Genomic DNA, 16,791 nt, shown 5'->3' with positions numbered 1-16,791 from the left:
TATTTGCGCGACCGCCTATTTCATCCGGGCGTGCCTTCCGTCTCTTGCGCTTCACAACTCTGCACCTGGTTTCCCCTCATTTGCATCTTTTTGTCTTTCCTTCCCCTCTGTTCTCTTTTCTTCCTCCCATACATTTCCCATCCCACCACGCCGATTACAACCTCCAACCGTGACATCATTTGATTCCTCCTCCTGATAATACGCCCGCTCTCACACTTCGTTCCCGCTCTGACACTGCCAGCTACAAGGCCCATCGCCAACGTCAAAGCCAACGCCTCTGCTGGTTTGATGCTCGCTTTTCCCTGTTGTCGATTGTCTCACTTCTTGGCACTGCTGTTGGCTTTCGGGTTTGTATTTGTATGTAACTGGCATACTTGACAAAAGCAACACCCCATCAGCAAACTGTCACCCACCGCCCTTCTTGAATTATCCACCATTTGTCCTTCTGCTTCGGCTCTCCTCTTCTGCATCTCTTGGCACCCGACCAGCCCTCTTCGCTGCTGCTGTCGTCGTGCCTCTGCGTTGCCCTCCAGCTCTACTTGTGCCTCATCGAAGCCCACCATCATCCACCAATAAGAAGCTCGGCGATAGCTTCTCGATACCCCGAGCCCAGCGCTTATCCTCTTTTTAGTGTGACCTACCTCTTGTGGCGGTCTCTGCGAGCATTATTTAGATACCCTTCCACCCGCGCACCTCCGCTCTTTTCTTTCTTTTGCTCTCCTCGATAGTTTGGCTTCTCCCTTTACTCTACCCATCCCCACTCCCTAATCTAACGCCCATCATGTCGTCATTGAACCGTCGCCAGCAACGACTGCGCGACTTCGATAGTTTAAATGTTACTCATGAGACTCTTCGAGTCCGCGAAGCCCTGAGTCTCCGCCGCGAAAATAGGCAATCTTATGGAGCTTCACCGACAGCGTTCCCAGGCGACCAGTCAACTTCTCTCCTAAATCTTCTTGACGACTCCGAGGACGAACTGTCCTACCATAACCTACAACACAACTCAGCTCAGCAACACCAATCCGAGCCCACTGTCTTCCCCAACCAATATTCTCTGACCAGAGACTATATTGCGGCTTCGCTGATGCCGTCCATGTACCATTTTTCAGATTTTATATCACCACCTGCCATCACAACAGATTCTGCAACTGGCTTTGACATTTCAATACCGACCTACCCTGGATGGGACTTGGGCCAGCCGCAAGATAACCTCCGAGAAGACTCGTTATACGATCCTGGATCTCATAGTGACCAGGCTTCCGACAATGAACAGCCCAGCGAGCACGAAGAAATTGATTCTCAGCCCGACTCAGATGCCGAGCCCTTCTCAAACGATCAATACCGCGAAGCGCTCTATCCTCTTCTTCTCAGTCCTGGCCATTCACATGTTTCTAGCTCAACCAATCCGTTAAACATGTTGTCTGATGATGCGCGAAAAACAAGGCGACTCAGGCCTGATACGAATGTGCAGCCTAGCCCTTACTATGGGAGATATGGCCAAGTAGAATCTGGCCCTCTTCAGATGGAGATTGTGCAAGAGAACGGCCCAATTTTCATGACATGTGCCGAGATAAACAACACCATGCTGCCTGATGTCCGATCATACGATTTTGATGTTGCTAGCTGCAATATTGTACTTCAACACCAAAACGCTACGCCATTCAGTCTACAGAAAATAGTCATTCGGGCGCCAAAGTCCCGGTTTATGGATATGTAAGTCCTTCCATTTCTACTACTTTGAGAGTCATTAAACTAACTGTATTACAGCTCTCCAGCCGGCATGGTGTTTCTTGCTATGGAAAAAGATGACGTTTTCCGAAGAACTGCATGTTATCAAATGCCGTAAGTTCAATCATGGGATCAATAGTGTCTATGACGCTGTGCTGATAATGTTCTTTCTTTCCAGGACGGGCAACCGGACGCAGCATCGGCGTCTCGAACAAGCCATCCTCACGGGAAGCAACTTGGAGTCGGATGGAAATGAAGGCCAGCGTGACAGCACCGATGTTCACGGCCTCCCACGAGAGTTCAGGGCCGACCCATCCCAGCACGTCAATGTCCTAGTCTCTGGAGGAAACGAAGAATCCGACAACGAAAGCATTGCCAGCGATGAATACCACGTACACTACCCCGAGTTCGGCTTTGATCTAGGCCTAGATGTCGAAGAAACCTTTGGAATCTTTCCCGGCACCAGCTTCAGAATGAATAGACGCAGGAGACAACCACCCCGTTCTCCTCCGAATCGTATAGGAACACTTCCGTTTGAGAACGATGAGCGTCCCATACGTGTACCTCCCCTTATCCGACACCACTCTCCATCGACGCCAACAAGCAATAGACATGTTCATCGAGCACCCAACACCAACGGCACTGACTTCCTCAACCGTCTTATTGAACGATACTCGGCTCTAGAGTCACATCGTCATGACAGAGGTTCCAGCAATACAAGTCTGGATGTTGCGCGCCAAGCTTCGCAGGCTGCCACTCAGGATGCGGTTCGTGCCGTAGGAGGTAGCTTATTAATTCCTCAGGCACGCTTTGTGATGGAAAATTCCAAGTGTACCATTGAATTTGAATCACCACTAACCACACGCAACATCTTGTTGAAGATGTGGTGTCCAGCATATAAGTCAGGTCACACCTTTTTACAATCTATTGAGGTGATAGGGTTTGCCGGGCCGCAGTTTTCGCCTGCGATTCAACTAAGATAGGACGGATCGGAAATGGCGAGTGTTGGTTTTGTCGTTGGTAATCATACACTTTTTCCAAGCCCAGCCAATACCGCGAAATGGTACTTTTATAAATGGTATTGAAGCATTCGCATGCCTAAACTCGAAGTCACATCTTTATAAAGTTCTCCGCCAATGTGAATGTTACTATAACTATCCGTCGCCAAGGGAATGGTAACAATTTGACTCATAATGGCTAATACTAGACCACCCATAAGATTTAAGGGTTAAACTTGATGGTCTAACCCATGAAACCTCGGCTGGAGAGCCACCATAGCACGCTCCACACGCGCTGTGAGAGGCCTCGTGCCCATGAGCGCAGCATGATTCATACAGAATAGTCCTTTCGAATGCCATCTACACACCTGATCAACACAGACCCTTGAGCTCTACTGTGGCTTTTGTCGTTATGATGCTGCGATGATGCAAAGGATGGCGTAGAGACCGACTTTCTAGATTGAGCGGAAAGCCCCCACTTTAACTCCAGGTTAGGCTTATCCATTGCTGACCCCGCTAAAACTGGCAGAAAAAAATCTCGAGCAAAGAGAAAAAAGAAACAAGTTTGAAGACGGTGTAATTAGTTAGTGAGAGCAACATCGCCAAGTTATCCGCGTATATATTGCCGTGCAAACTCTTCTTCTTTTACTTTTACTGTTCTTGTGGATATCGTCATACCCCTTTCAACAAACCCAAGAACTCTCTTTCTCGTCTCGCCTTATTTCTTTTAGACGGGACTCTCCTCACAACAACTTAATCTCACCTTTTCTTCGGCAAACCAACTCTTTCTTGATTATACTCGGTTCCGATATTAGACATGGCTGTCAGAGCGCAATTTGAGAACTCCAACGAGTGAGTGTTCCTCTCCCTCCATATCACGCTCGGATTCGTCGTCGCTTGGCATCCCATGAGGCGATGGCAGATGTGTCTCGTCCAAATCATCCGCGGGTCCCCGTCGAGATCAACATCAGCACCGAAATGAAGCGGTCTAGACCCGTATCAGACATTGCTGCTAGATTGACGGGGACTCGTATTGCGAAGAAAAAAAACGCATCAGCCGCTTCTTGATGGGATATGGCTTCGGCTCTGGGACGACAGCGACCAAGACACAAGATCATACTCTATAGTACTCTTTACTAATGGTCATCACCTTCATTTTTCTAGGGTCGGCGTGTTTGCGACTCTCACCAACTCGTATGCGCTGGTCGCCGTTGGCGGCAGCGAGAACTTTTACAGTGTGTTTGAAGCCGAGCTGCAGGATGTGATTCCCATCTGCCGGACGACTATTGGTGGCACGCGCATCATTGGCCGGTTAACATCTGGGTAAGTCTTTTTTCTAGTTTTCATTTGGGGGACATGATGTCCGCCGTCAAGGAGATACAGCAAATCTAACCCAAGGCCGTTTGGTATAATATAGTAACCGCAAGGGGCTTCTTGTCCCTACTACCACCTCTGATCAGGAACTCCAGCACCTGCGCAACAGCCTGCCCGACGACGTCCGGATACAACGCATCGAGGAGCGCCTGTCGGCGCTGGGTAACGTGATTGTCTGCAACGACCACATTGCCCTAGTACACCCCGACCTGGAACGCGAGACTGAGGAGATCATTGCCGACGTGCTAGGTGTCGAGGTGTTCCGCCAGACCGTTGCCGACAACGTGCTTGTTGGCTCATACATGTCGCTCAGCAACCAGGGTGGTCTAGTGCACCCCAAGACCAGCGTGCAGGACCAGGACGAGCTGTCGTCGCTGCTCCAGGTCCCGCTGGTTGCTGGCTCTGTCAACAGAGGTAGCAACGTCATTGGCGGCGGCATGGTTGTCAACGACTGGATGGCTGTGACTGGCCTTGATACCACGGCTACTGAGCTGAGTGTCATTGAGAGTGTGTTCCGTCTGGGCGAGGGCGCTGCTCCGGGCCAGATCAACACCCAGATGAAGGACTCTATCGTCGAGTCGTTCTACTAAGTGTCTTTATGCGATAGAATTCGGACGATATGAAAAAAAATAAACTGCAAGCGACAAAAAAAACTCTGAAAATATCTAATTTTTTAGAAAAGAAAATGGACAGTCAGTGTTGTTGTTCCATGATACTGGCTGGACTTGGCTTGGGGTTGTTATGGTCACTTTATCATACGGGCGTTGATTCTTTTCCTCGGGGGTTTTATTTTCCTTTAGTCATTATTATCATTCACTTATGCTTCGATATTTGCAGAATAGTAGAATATTGAGATTCTGGGAAATGTATGTTGACTGTGAAACTGGCGATGTTCAATGTTCCTATTACCATACGTAATGTGGGGGTTGGTATTATTTAGGGTTACGAATCAAGCCAGCGCTCGATCGAAGCCAGGAGATGCGACTGTCCAGATTTTCAAAACCCCAGATTAAACAGATTACGGTTCAGATAGAGACATGTCTGCATTTGGCTACGCGAATGCTTGAAATAGAGACCGATGAAAGTGAAAGCTTTGATGTTTTGTGGTCTGTAGAACTAGCCCTGTATACATATTTGCTGGCTTTCTGACAGGATTCCAGTCAACACATGGCTGACCTCGCAAAAGAATGCGGTTGTTTCGGGGCCACGCCAGCAGGGCGAAACCAGACAATACGGCCAGTGTTTATGTGCAAACACCCACAGGTAGATGGAGTCTGGCCAGCTGCTCTTGGTACAGTGCTGGGTGTCGGTCTGCTTGGTTGTGTGTGTGTGTGTGTGTCAGCCCAGAGGGAGTCGAGATGATAGAGGCTCGGCCAGTGCACACACATTCCAAAGGCTATTTTGTTTCGCGCGTGGCTCCCTTGGCGCAGAATCCGGCGCACTGATCAAGGGCACACCGAGCTGGCATTTCTTTGTCGCGGGGAGGGAGGTGAGTGAAGGCGAGGGAGGGGTGCGTAGAAGCAAAAGCAGTTGTGCGTGGTGTATAGTTACTGCGTGTGTATCAGTGTGTTACTTGTATGCATGTACTCCGTGTCTGGCTTACTGGTTCCTATTGCAGAATGTATTAATTCTGTTGGTCCTGTGCCCAGATGGTCAGATATTGGACACAAGACAGAAGCCAAGATGGATCAAGATTGAAGATCGGATCGTAGTCTACAGGCCGCTCCCCCACAGAAAAGCATCTGCATGGCCTGCAGTGGGCACCTGTGATTGCCCTTGGCAGAATCCCTTGCCGCGTGTCTCTCCTTGTCAGCTTCCACCCACATTCTCGAACGGCCTCTTCATGTGTGTTTCTTTAGGCCGTCTGTGTATGTACTCGTAGGCCATTCGCTAGTTAGTTACTTTGATCAGTCTCAAAGCTGCTACTGGTCCGGTATTCCTGTTTTATGCCTGTAGAGCCGGCAGGTTAATGTTCATTTATGCCTTGGTGGCCCACTCCACGCCAGCGCATTGATGGCTGTACTTGGATGGTGTAATCGTTTCGTGGTGGCAGATATCGGACTTTTTTTTATTCTTCGCCTCTACTTTTTATTTTTATTTCTTTCTTAGATCCTCCTTTCTTTTTTTCTCATCTCAACCAACTACCTCGGTTTGTTCTCAATCTTGATCATCTTCTCCTTTTGTTTACCCATCATCGCAATCCCCCCCGCTTCTCTTTGTCGCGGCTGCTGTCTCACCTTTTCAGTCCAAGCCGCCAAGCTTCACAACACCACCAATCGCTTTCCTAAGACGCGCCAGGCGTCGCTGTACGCTCGCTGATTTCCGTCTCTGCTCCTTGGATCACTCCAAGACACCCCGGAACAAGACTCCATCAGCCTACCCACGCCCAACATCTAGAGGAACGTGTCTTTATCCTGCGCCCCCCGCCCAGCAGCAAAGAGCCTAGAAGGGGTCATTGGGTCTGCTTGCGCCCACCTGGTCGAATATCAAGACACCCAAGCCGTGCTCCTTGCTCACTACGACTGTCTTTTCTCCTGTAACCCTCAGACTTTATCTTCAAACAACTACCGCGACATATCAGACGTCATGGGACTTACTGGCGACAACCGCCCGCTCAATCTAACCCCCACGCACCGGGGACTTGGCTGGCGGCCTAATAATGACGACACCAGCCTGAAAACCCGGCTCGAGGACGCATCAGAACCCCGGGACCCCCTCTCCCCCGCCTCCCCAACACAGCTTTCCTCGCCGATATCTATGTTAACTATCCCGACCACCAAGTACTCACAAAAACACCGTCTGCGCTCAGTTGACCCTCTGTGTGCCACTACCGACGAACATCTCTTCAACCTGTCAATAGCAGACAGTCTTGGCCGGGAGCCGACAACTACCGCCTCTACAAAGCATCTCCATCGCACGGCCTGGTCACTCTTGAACCGTTTTCAGGCGGCCTATCGGGAACAGAGTCTCGTGGTGGCCCAGATGAAGGCCGACATAGAGGCTGCTGTCGCGGAAAATCATCAACAAAGCAAGCGCGCCGCAGACCTGCAGCGCAGACTTGATACCATGGCAAAAAAGACACTGGAGCAGGAAGGCTCTATGCAGGAGCTGTTGCTGGCGCTTTCGGCAGAGAAGAAGGCGCGTGTTGAAGAAAACGAGCAGGGAATGGCTCCAAAGAAACACTCATTTCCAGGCGAGGACGGCTCTCTATCTCTCCCTTCAGACACTTCTGCCGGCGGTGGGCTGGGGAGACAAGACACAAGTCGCATTAGTGTTCCTTCTCTTGCAGGTTCTATTCTCTCAGAAGACTTGGGCGTTGAGGGTGACCAGACAGACAACGAAAGCACGGCGGAAGAAGCCAGCATTTTCTCCTCCCGATCACGCAGTCCGACCATACACTCTTCAATGTCCATGTCAACAAGCGAAGACGCCCATCAACGACCCAATAGTCTCTCGCATCGCTCATCTGTTGGCTCATCCAATAATCTTGCCGTGCAGCGCACAACGACGACCCTTCAGTCTAAAGTGGCACACAAGCTATGGAAAGGCTTTGGTGGCGGCGATAATGCATCTATCCCGGAAGTGGTTTCCAACTGTTCCAACTGCCAGGGCCAGACTGCTAGCATGGCTTGGGATACAGTTTCCCTGCTTCGTGATGAGAATCACGACCTGAAGACTCGTGTTACAAATTTGGAGACGGCCATAGACTCTGCCCTGGATGCTGCTAACGGGATAGCTACGCTTGTTGTTTCCATGAACCCACGGCCCGGAGAGCCTCTCGTCAACGAATGAACCCGCATATAAAATCACCAGCTTCCACTGAAAGACATTATACCCTTGTTTTGTTTTTGCTTTCGTTTCCCCCTTGAATTTCGTCTTTTTTTGAATCGGTGGTTAGTTACCTAGTTACATTTTTGGCCGTAGTTTTGGAAGACGAATATCAAATAGATGCTGCGCTGTATCACATGCAATGCCCTTTTCGCAGCTAACATACACACTCCAACGAAATTCCGAGTTGCTGAAACAATTTCCGTATATCTGTGTTTGTTCTGTTCTATGATGCATCCAAACAGTTTCTGTAGTCTGTCTTTATGCTTAACCAGCATGAAGTATCTCTTGTGCGGTGCCAAGGCGAAGCTTGACTCTGGCTCTAGTTCTTTGAAAACCCCCGCCCGGGCAACAATCTGCGCATGGTATCGTCCGGCGCTGGCGTTTTCGTTGCAATACGCGCATCGTCCGATTAGTGGTGTTTTTCGTCGTGGTGTTCGTCGCCGTGGTGATGCTCGTTCTGCAGGAAAAAGTGCTCGTAGGCGCAGTAAATAGCAAAGGCAACTGACGCAGTGCCCAAGCCGGGAAGGGCGTTCTTGTAGCGGTTCCACCGACTAAAACTGCCAGTGTAGCGCCACGCCTCACTACGGACAATTGTTAGCATGGAGGGAATTTACGCAGTCGTGGCGCCGCGCCTTGGGTCTCTCGATGTCGTTGGTTGGCAGGAATGGGCGGCTGGGTGGTGGTCCAGAGGACGCTACACCACGAGACATGTGTGACCCAAGTAAACGAGCGAGGGGATTCAGGGTCGGATATGAGGTATAAACATACGATCTCTCCCAAGGGTCGTAGCGAGGTTGACCGCCGGCAGCACGGAAGGCCTTCATGTCGAAGCCGGTGATGTTGGGCTTGGGGCCATTGGCGGCAGCTCGGAGGACCCTGGAGAGAAGGCTATGTTAGTCATGGATCTAAATGAAACCATGATCGCCAAAGCAGAAGCAGCAAACAGTACCTTGTCAAAAACATCGTGGTGGAATGTGTTGTTGTAGAGTTGATTTGGTCGGGATTTAGATGCTAACTTCTTCCAATCATGTATGATGCTTATGCCATTCATTGAATGGATGTTGTAGTATCGTGCATGGCGCGGCTAAACTGCGGCAAATACCCTCAAAAGAAAGGGCCAAAAGTATAAGACACTGTGTCGAGCTTCTGCACGCACCAGTGTGGCGCATACTTTGGGCCCCTCACAAGTCTTGTTCTGAGCTTCCAGGAGCTCGCCTCAGCCAAGCTCGCCCCTGGTCGTCACCAGAGCATATTGAAAGCGTCAGCCTTGGAGTCACGCATGTACGTCTGGCTGGAGTTGAGACTTGCGAAAACCTTTGAAAAACCGTGCTGTCAGCAAATTCCCGCTTCGAAACGCGCCTCAGTATCATAGCAGCAAAGTCTGCCCTACAGTCGCATAGTTGGATCGCTGTGCCCCTCTAACCTGCTAGCTCTGTGCCTGCGCCTGCGTCTGCATCTTAGCACGTTTTTTTGCCTTGCCCCTCCCTTCACTAAGACTAAATATCAATCGTCAGCCTTTCCAACTCAACCCCCCGAACACAACTACTCCTGGCACCCTGAGCCACACCCACACCCACCACGGCGAATTTCGAATTTCGAATTTCACCCATAAAAATCGACCTCTGCCTGAGAGCACGTACCTTACCTCGAGATATTTGTCGCGGCATTTCAATTGCCCAATATCCGTATTGCGTCTGCGGCAACAGCCTGTATCATATCATTGCTTTTCATTTTCACACTCGGGCATCGTGGCTTTCGCACCGACTTGCTGTCCTCGAATCCGAATCCGACCCCGGCATTAGTCTTGACGGGCTGATCCCTCCAGTGCAGGTACAACACCACAACGGAACGGAACGGCAAACTCCATCGTTGGGCGAAACCTGTTTGTCTGGCCACTTCCCGACCCCTACAGACCCATCCGCCGCACTAACGCTCCGCTTCCATCTCGACAGTGCCTGCGTTAGCCGACTCTCGACTCTTATCGCCATCGCAAAACATCAACACTACCTTGGCCGCCAGCACACGAGTGTTCGCAGCACCTCCTGTCTCTAGATCCCGAACCTCGCCAAGCGTTCTCATTCTTCACGATATCATCGCAAAGAAGACACCAGAATCGTCACCCAGCCGGAAGGCCTCCTCGCAGCATGCCGCCCAATATGCGTTTCAATAACGGGCCCATGCAGGGCACATATCATACCCAGCAGTTCCAGCAGCACAACCAACAGCACCATCCGGGCGCTAACCCGGGCTACATTGGCTCCAATGGCCAGCTAAGTACGTTCCCCGGCGTTCCTGGCAACGGAATTGCCATCGGTGCCGCCGCAAACTTCGGCATGGTTGATCCGTCCCGTATTGGCTATCCCAACGGCAACTTTCAGCAACAGCAGCAGCAACAACAACAACAGCAGCAGCAACAGCAACAGCAGCAACACGTCGGTCAACAGCAATCGCAGCAACAGCAAGTTCAGCACGTTCAAACAACACCACAGCAGCATATCGGCAACCAGCAGCACCAGCACCAACACCAGCATCAACATCAGCACCAACAACAACAAGTCCACCTCACTGCCAATGACTATAACCACACTCCACAAGTCAGAAATCAGCCTAACAAGGGAAGGATACGTGAAGTATGGAACTACAACCTGCACGAAGAGATGGCAGTCCTGCGTTCACTTATCCAAAAGTATCCTTATATAGCAATGGTGAGTACAAGCCAGCATGTCGCCAAATGTCTCTAGAGTGCGTTTTGCTGACTTTGGTGCCACAGGATACCGAGTTCCCTGGTGTGGTCTCACGGCCTATGGGAAACTTTAGAGGAAAAAGTGACTATCACTACCAATGTCTACGAACAAACGTCGACATGCTCAGGGTCATTCAAATCGGCATTACTCTATTCAATGAAGATGGAGAGACACCTCCACCTCGACTGAGCCCTGACGATCTCGATCCTCTTGTTCCTATCAAACTCCCTACAAACGGCGCATGCCCTTATTCATGGCAGTTCAACTTCCAGTTTTCCCTGCGCAACGACATGTACAACGAAAAGTCCATTGAGTCTCTGCAGACTGCTGGAATCGACTTCAATGCTCTCGAGCGAGATGGCATTGATCCACAAGACTTTGCTGCGTTGCTGATCCCTTCTGGCCTCGTTTGTTACAATGATGTCAAGTGGATTAGCTTCCACGGCGGCTATGACTTTGGATACCTTACCAAGTTACTTATTTGCCAAGCTCTTCCCAACGACGAAGTCGATTTTGATCGACTCATGAAACTGTACTTCCCGGCGACATACGACGTTAAGCACCTTATGAAGCATGCCATACGGATCCACAACACCAACAATCAGACGCCCATGGACCCGGCCACCGCTGACATATTACTCAAGTTTGAGCACAAGTCAGGTTTGGAGAACATTGCGGAAACGTTGAAGATTAAGCGTGTCGGCTCTGCACACCAAGCTGGCTCCGATTCACTGCTCACCGGCAAGGTATTCTTCCAAATGCGCCAGCGCATTTTCCGCGGCGAGATTCCTGAAGACCACGTTGGCAAAGTATGGGGTCTTAATATTCCCGATAATGCTTTTGGAATGCCCACCATCTCCAACATGGCCGGAAGCGAGGTGACACCCAACGGCAACTCTGGCCAGTACGCCAACACAGGAAATGGCCCTAGTACGCCTAACACCCCGCACTCGACACTGGCCAACACCACGCCTTCTCGCCAGCCACATACCATGAACGGCATGCTGGCTTCAGGCCAAAACACCCCTAGCGGTGGCTTTGGGAACTTCCATATGTCTACAGCAAGATAGAATGTGTGTTGACAGAATGCGTCTTCGTCCTCATGGCTGCTCTGGAGCTGCATCAGAACCAGCAGCTAATTTAGGGCATTTCTGCCGTTGTAATGTTACTAAGATTCTTGAACGATATGTTACTTGAGGCGGGCTTCTTCGACTGGTGTCACAATAGCCGATATCTGTGTTGGGTCGGATAGAGATGGGCTATTGTGTGCACATTTGGCGTGCAAATTCCATGGTGAAAGCACAAGATTCAATTAGCTAGTATTTCTTAGCCAGCGCCGCTTTGGTTATTCCCGCCGGTTATTTATGTTTCTGGGCTCATTTTCTCTGTTCCCTTTTTGTTCCCTTTTTGTTTCTATAACCTTGTGGGAGGGGGTTTTTCGTTAGTTTTTTATATTTGTGTATTTTGTTTCCTTTTACTTATGCCGCTTCTCAAGTCCACTCACCACCCTGCTGTCTCTCCCTTTTCCAGAAAACGGCAATGCTTGGGGTGAGACGTTTCCGCCTTCGTGCTGCCGGCTGTCAGTGTGTTGATTCTGGGAAGTCCGTAGGAGGTGCTATGCCTTATTTGCACTGTGTGGTCATCATTACAGTGGTCAGGTGATTCAAGTATGTGTCCACTCGATGAAACTTTGTTCAGCTCACACCTTCTTTAGCCAACACCTAATTAACTAAATAACTTTGAGCCATTATAACTTTTGAACAAAATACCTTCAGATAAAATTCTTGGAGATATCTTGTGTGCCGATCGTAAAAAAGGGCAACAATTCCCCAACGAAGCAAAAGCGGGCATGATAGCGCTGACGCACGTGGGAAGGACTTGTCGGTACATCGCCAAGCAATTCAAGACGACGCATGCTGTTGTGACGCACATTATTCGTGAATTCGAGGAACGGTCTACGCTTGACTACCAGCCCAGATCAGGAAAGCCCGAGAAGCTCAATGCGACGGAGAAGCGACACATCCTGCGGCTTGTTCGCCAAAACCCCGCCATCACGTGGAAAGCGCTTGCCGAGCAAGCGGGGGTTAATGTGAGCACGCAGACTATACGGCGCTTTGTATCCATGGAATACAAGCGCAAATTCAATGCAAAGGAGCGAACAGAAGTCACGAAGAAGACGTGAAAGACTGGTCTTTGATGGTGTGAAAAGCCTGGGTTGAAGGTGCCGAAGATTTGCAAGAGGTACGGCTCGTCAAAGTTCATGCACAGTTCACGATACTGACAGGCCCAGGTTATCAACTCGGACGAACCTTCGATTGGCCGACAATAACGTTTATGTTTCCCAAAACCCAGATGAAATCCTCAGCGAGAGTGTTGTCAACACCACCAAACGAACACAACCTGCGATTTTCGTGATATTCTGGACAGGTATCTGGAGAACAGACTGAGCCGGTATCATACCCATAACGCAAGATCTGACGTCAAAGAGCGGAGGCTATATGTCGTGGTTATCCAACAAGGCTCTCCAAGAGGCGCTTCAATCCGTGGACTATAGCTTTCTTTTGATCTGCCGTTTGACTAGGTTGTCATTTAGTTGGTTGAGATATATCTTGATTGGGTTTATGTTATCGTGATTTAATTTCGGCGTAGTTCTCCGTAACTAGTTAATTGTGGTATTTCCTGTGAACCAACTTGTTCCGGATACTAACAAAACAAAAAGAGCATTGGCCAAGGCAACATGAATGGTGGTATGGAGACTGGAACTAAACTCCTAACTACAGAAACAACAAGAAACCCACTAAGACGCCGAAACAAAAAAGAGAACAGCAACATTATTGAGCAGCTGAGAAGTTGGCTGCTAGGTTGAAAGACAGTTGGCCAATTTGACGCTTTAAATACAGAGAGAAGGCACAGAACAGAGACAGAGAACCAGTCTGGGTCTAGGTGATGAAGATCTTCTTCATACTTTCCGCACTGTAAACAACGCCAGAGCGCAGATCTTTGACTTCGTCGGGGGGAAGCATGAGCTTTTTGGAATAGTCAAGCAGCTTTGACTTGCTAAAGACATTTCTATTGGGTAGCACGACCATGTCGTGCTCGACACAGCTGCGTGTGTGGTTGGCATACGGCACGGACCAGGCCAGTTCATTGAGCTCTGGCGAGCAAGTCGGGCACATGGTTTCGCGGGCGTCGTATCCTTCAATGTAGCCGACCATGCGGCTACGGCGCGTAGCGAACAGCTTGTCGCATGTGCTCTTGAGTTCCGGCGGCAAACTCGCAAGGATTTCGGCTTGCTGCGGAGACGTCACTGGGACGTGCTCGGTGCCAAAGACATGGCATCGGGGTGTTTTGAGGGCCGAGAGGCCGGCGCTTAATGCGACGTGTAGTAGTGGCTTGGAGTGAATGCCATAGAGCGTGTGGAAGGCTCTGGTGAAGATGGTGCACAGTTCTGTCCAGCGTGAGGGCGACCACGTTTCACATGAATAGTTTCCGTCCTCGTCTGGCTCGGGCCTGTATGCAAAGAGACCACAGGCCTGCATCACTGCGGTTGGATATTGCTTGTGGAAAGGAATGAGATATTTGCGGTTGTGTTGAAGGGCTTTGACGAAGCGGGTTTCGTCTCCGGCTCGCAGTATTTCAATGTATTGCTGATAACGGAGCATAAATTCGAGGCTACACTGCAAGACGGAAAGGCGAGAAAGTTAGCACCGAGGGCTCTATAGATAATGAAGCACTCAAACTTACACTCATCTTTCGTAGGTCTTTCTTGTTCTCTGAACACCAGGCCAGTGCCTCGGTAACACTGTGGTTTTGCAATGACGTTCGTATTTTATCCCAGGTAACAAAGGGCTCGACGTCAACGAGCGCCTCGATGCCTTTTTCTCCGGCCAGGGCCTTGGCCGTTTCTGGAAAGCCTTGTTGAAGCAAGTAATCCGCAATGAGACGGTCAAGTCGGTTATGGCTCCAGGCATCATAGCCAACGTCTTGATATGTGTTGAGGGAGTATAAGTCGTCTATGTGCTCTATGCGTTCGTTCAAGTCAGAGACAAGACTCTCCTCTTCGTCGGCATAGCCCTCCAGCTTATTCTTGAGGTTTTCGACTTGCTGGATGATGGCGTCAAGTGACTCGATTGTCGCATCGCGGTCGTTGACTTGGCGCATGGCAGACGTGGCGGCTTCCTGGGCGGCCGACTTGAGACTGGCGCTTTCTTTTTCTATGGCCACATGGGCGCCGCGGAATTTTTTGCGTAGTTGCTCGAATGGCAGGCGAACCATTTGCTGCTCAAGGAGCAAGTGGTCCGCATGCTTGATGGTGATGTTCTCTGGGTCGGCCATCGTGAGAAGGGCAATGGGTTTCGGCGTGGTCAAATCAGCTTTAAGGTCGGCTCTTTTCGGGGTTGTGAAGTGTTCAGCTTTTCATAAGAGGGCGGCGGCCAAAAGAAAATTCTAAGTCGGATCGAAACAGGGGGGCAAACAAGCGATAATTAAGGAAATATTCAACTCAATGTCAAAAGGTCGAAAGCAAGTTAGCCATCTAATGACATTAACTTCTTGAGCTTCCATAGATGACGATGGTAACATACATCCAATGTGGAGACCGATATGCAATAGCTCCTTGCTTATCGATAAGTATCGTCAGATCAAGATTGAGAGTGGGTCCCACACCTTGTACTCTTGTATCCACGAGAGCAAAAAGCCATCCGGGGAAACCCGGACTATGCGTACTTTTTCGCGTTACGTTTACAGATTTACGAAGGATACTATGCACAGTACTTTCAGCACAATTTCTTAAAGTGAGCGCTGAAAGCCAAGTGTTGAGATACCAATCACTGTGGATTCAGCTGAACCAGAAAGTGTGTAGTTTAATATAGAGAGTGCCGCCTGTCCCCAGGCTTCCCAGGCGCCAGCGGCCCGGCGTGCATAATGGATGGTAGGTAGGTAAGCTTGAGTGAACAAGAATCAAGCCAAGGACGTCCGCTTTTGGCACTCTTCCTTGTACCTTCTCTAGCCATTCACCTAGTCGTGTGAAGCGCATACTCAGCTGAAGGGAAATATTCCCTCTGGCCCGGAGAGTAGGCCTTTTGCCCTTTCGGGCAGAGTAGTGTAGTACTTGTAGTTAGTTATGCATACACATCAACACCAACCCGGCTGCTGTTGGTTGCACCAAACTGCCCCGCTTTCAGTGGCAGGTTGGAGCTTGTCCTTTTGCGGCCTCAGAATTCAGGCAGAAAGCCGCTCTCGGGACCCAGCCATGTAAAAAAGCCTCTGGCTCCCCATCTTTTCCCATCACGCAACGCCTCACGTGTTCTCCCTCATCCACCTGTCTTCCGCGTGACCTGATGACACCCGCTTAACCCAGACGAGAGATCCAAAAGCAGCCAACCCACCCCCACCCACTCGTCAGATACAGAATCGCTCAGCACCCCCGGACTGCTGTAACTTGGCGCTGGCGCATCGCACACGCGAAAAGACAAATCGACGAACTTTTCATTTGTTTCCCAGACGCCTCGTCGACTGATTTCTGCTCGCACGATCGTGAGTCACACAGTCGCCGTTCTACTTTTAACTTGAACAATCCGTCGCCTTTTCCCACCGAACGCCGTCCAGGCAAGTCTCCTTCCCGTGCTCCGCTTGGCCCTGCTTCCTGTGAGCACCGCTGTAAACACGCGTCGCTGTACTGACTCTCGACACTGAACGCCAGATCACGAGATTTCGCTGCTCCTCAGACCACGTGAACACAACTCCCGTGATTTTTCTTAATCTAGCTTCGACTCCCTGGGAGCTCGTTAATGTCGGTGAGCCGCACCGAAGACATGTATGTCTTCATTTTTTTCTTGTTCCCTGTCCGGGCGAAAACACCACTTCAATTTCGCCCTTTGCTGCTTTCTACTGCAGGAGCAGATTTGCGCCATCTTATTTGTCGCGTCACCTCCATCTGATGTCTCATGAATATTATCGCGAAGTCGTGACTAATTTGCATGCACACACATTCACCACGTAAATGGCGTGAATCGCCAAAACTTGACCCAACACAAGGCTTGCCATCTAAGTCTGGATTGTATTACTCTACAAATGTCCATTCTGCAGGCTATTGCGACAAGGACTCGTGATAACTT

General features: G+C 50.1%; 6 protein-coding genes across 6 annotated transcripts; 4 read left to right on the top strand and 2 right to left on the bottom strand.

Moving 5' to 3' along the window:
• Positions 1-781: 781 nt before the first annotated feature.
• On the top strand, positions 782-2,711 carry BROUX77_002052 (uncharacterized protein; the record flags this gene model as incomplete). Its single annotated transcript, XM_073746550.1, has 3 exons — positions 782-1,713; positions 1,768-1,842; positions 1,907-2,711. The coding sequence occupies 3 exons, from the start codon at positions 782-784 to the stop codon at positions 2,709-2,711; spliced, it is 1,812 nt and encodes a 603-aa protein (XP_073607134.1).
• An 832-nt stretch (positions 2,712-3,543) lies between these two features.
• Positions 3,544-4,690, top strand: BROUX77_002051 (uncharacterized protein; the record flags this gene model as incomplete). The annotated part of the gene is made up of 3 exons (XM_073746549.1): positions 3,544-3,578; positions 3,891-4,049; positions 4,144-4,690. The coding sequence occupies 3 exons, from the start codon at positions 3,544-3,546 to the stop codon at positions 4,688-4,690; spliced, it is 741 nt and encodes a 246-aa protein (XP_073607133.1).
• A 1,996-nt stretch (positions 4,691-6,686) lies between these two features.
• On the top strand, positions 6,687-7,892 carry BROUX77_002050 (uncharacterized protein; the record flags this gene model as incomplete). The annotated part of the gene is made up of 1 exon (XM_073746548.1): positions 6,687-7,892. One exon carries the CDS (start codon positions 6,687-6,689, stop codon positions 7,890-7,892), a length of 1,206 nt encoding a protein of 401 aa, XP_073607132.1.
• A 448-nt stretch (positions 7,893-8,340) lies between these two features.
• On the bottom strand, positions 8,341-8,894 carry BROUX77_002049 (uncharacterized protein; the record flags this gene model as incomplete). The annotated part of the gene is made up of 3 exons (XM_073746547.1): positions 8,341-8,512; positions 8,700-8,807; positions 8,881-8,894. The coding sequence occupies 3 exons, from the start codon at positions 8,892-8,894 to the stop codon at positions 8,341-8,343; spliced, it is 294 nt and encodes a 97-aa protein (XP_073607131.1).
• Positions 8,895-10,087: 1,193 nt separating this feature from the next.
• On the top strand, positions 10,088-11,745 carry BROUX77_002048 (uncharacterized protein; the record flags this gene model as incomplete). The annotated part of the gene is made up of 2 exons (XM_073746545.1): positions 10,088-10,636; positions 10,702-11,745. The coding sequence occupies 2 exons, from the start codon at positions 10,088-10,090 to the stop codon at positions 11,743-11,745; spliced, it is 1,593 nt and encodes a 530-aa protein (XP_073607130.1).
• A 1,869-nt stretch (positions 11,746-13,614) lies between these two features.
• BROUX77_002047 (uncharacterized protein) lies at positions 13,615-15,010 on the bottom strand (the record flags this gene model as incomplete). The annotated part of the gene is made up of 2 exons (XM_073746544.1): positions 13,615-14,352; positions 14,420-15,010. 2 exons carry the CDS (start codon positions 15,008-15,010, stop codon positions 13,615-13,617), a joined length of 1,329 nt encoding a protein of 442 aa, XP_073607129.1.
• Between the last annotated feature and the right edge of the window lie 1,781 nt (positions 15,011-16,791).

Source organism: Berkeleyomyces rouxiae, assembly GCF_048999995.1.
Source record: "Berkeleyomyces rouxiae strain 22BRR77 chromosome Unknown BrBRR77_ptg000002l, whole genome shotgun sequence".
NCBI lineage: Eukaryota > Fungi > Ascomycota > Sordariomycetes > Microascales > Ceratocystidaceae > Berkeleyomyces > Berkeleyomyces rouxiae.
Note: the sequence above shows the minus strand (reverse complement) of the source record. Positions and strands in the feature narration are given on the sequence as shown.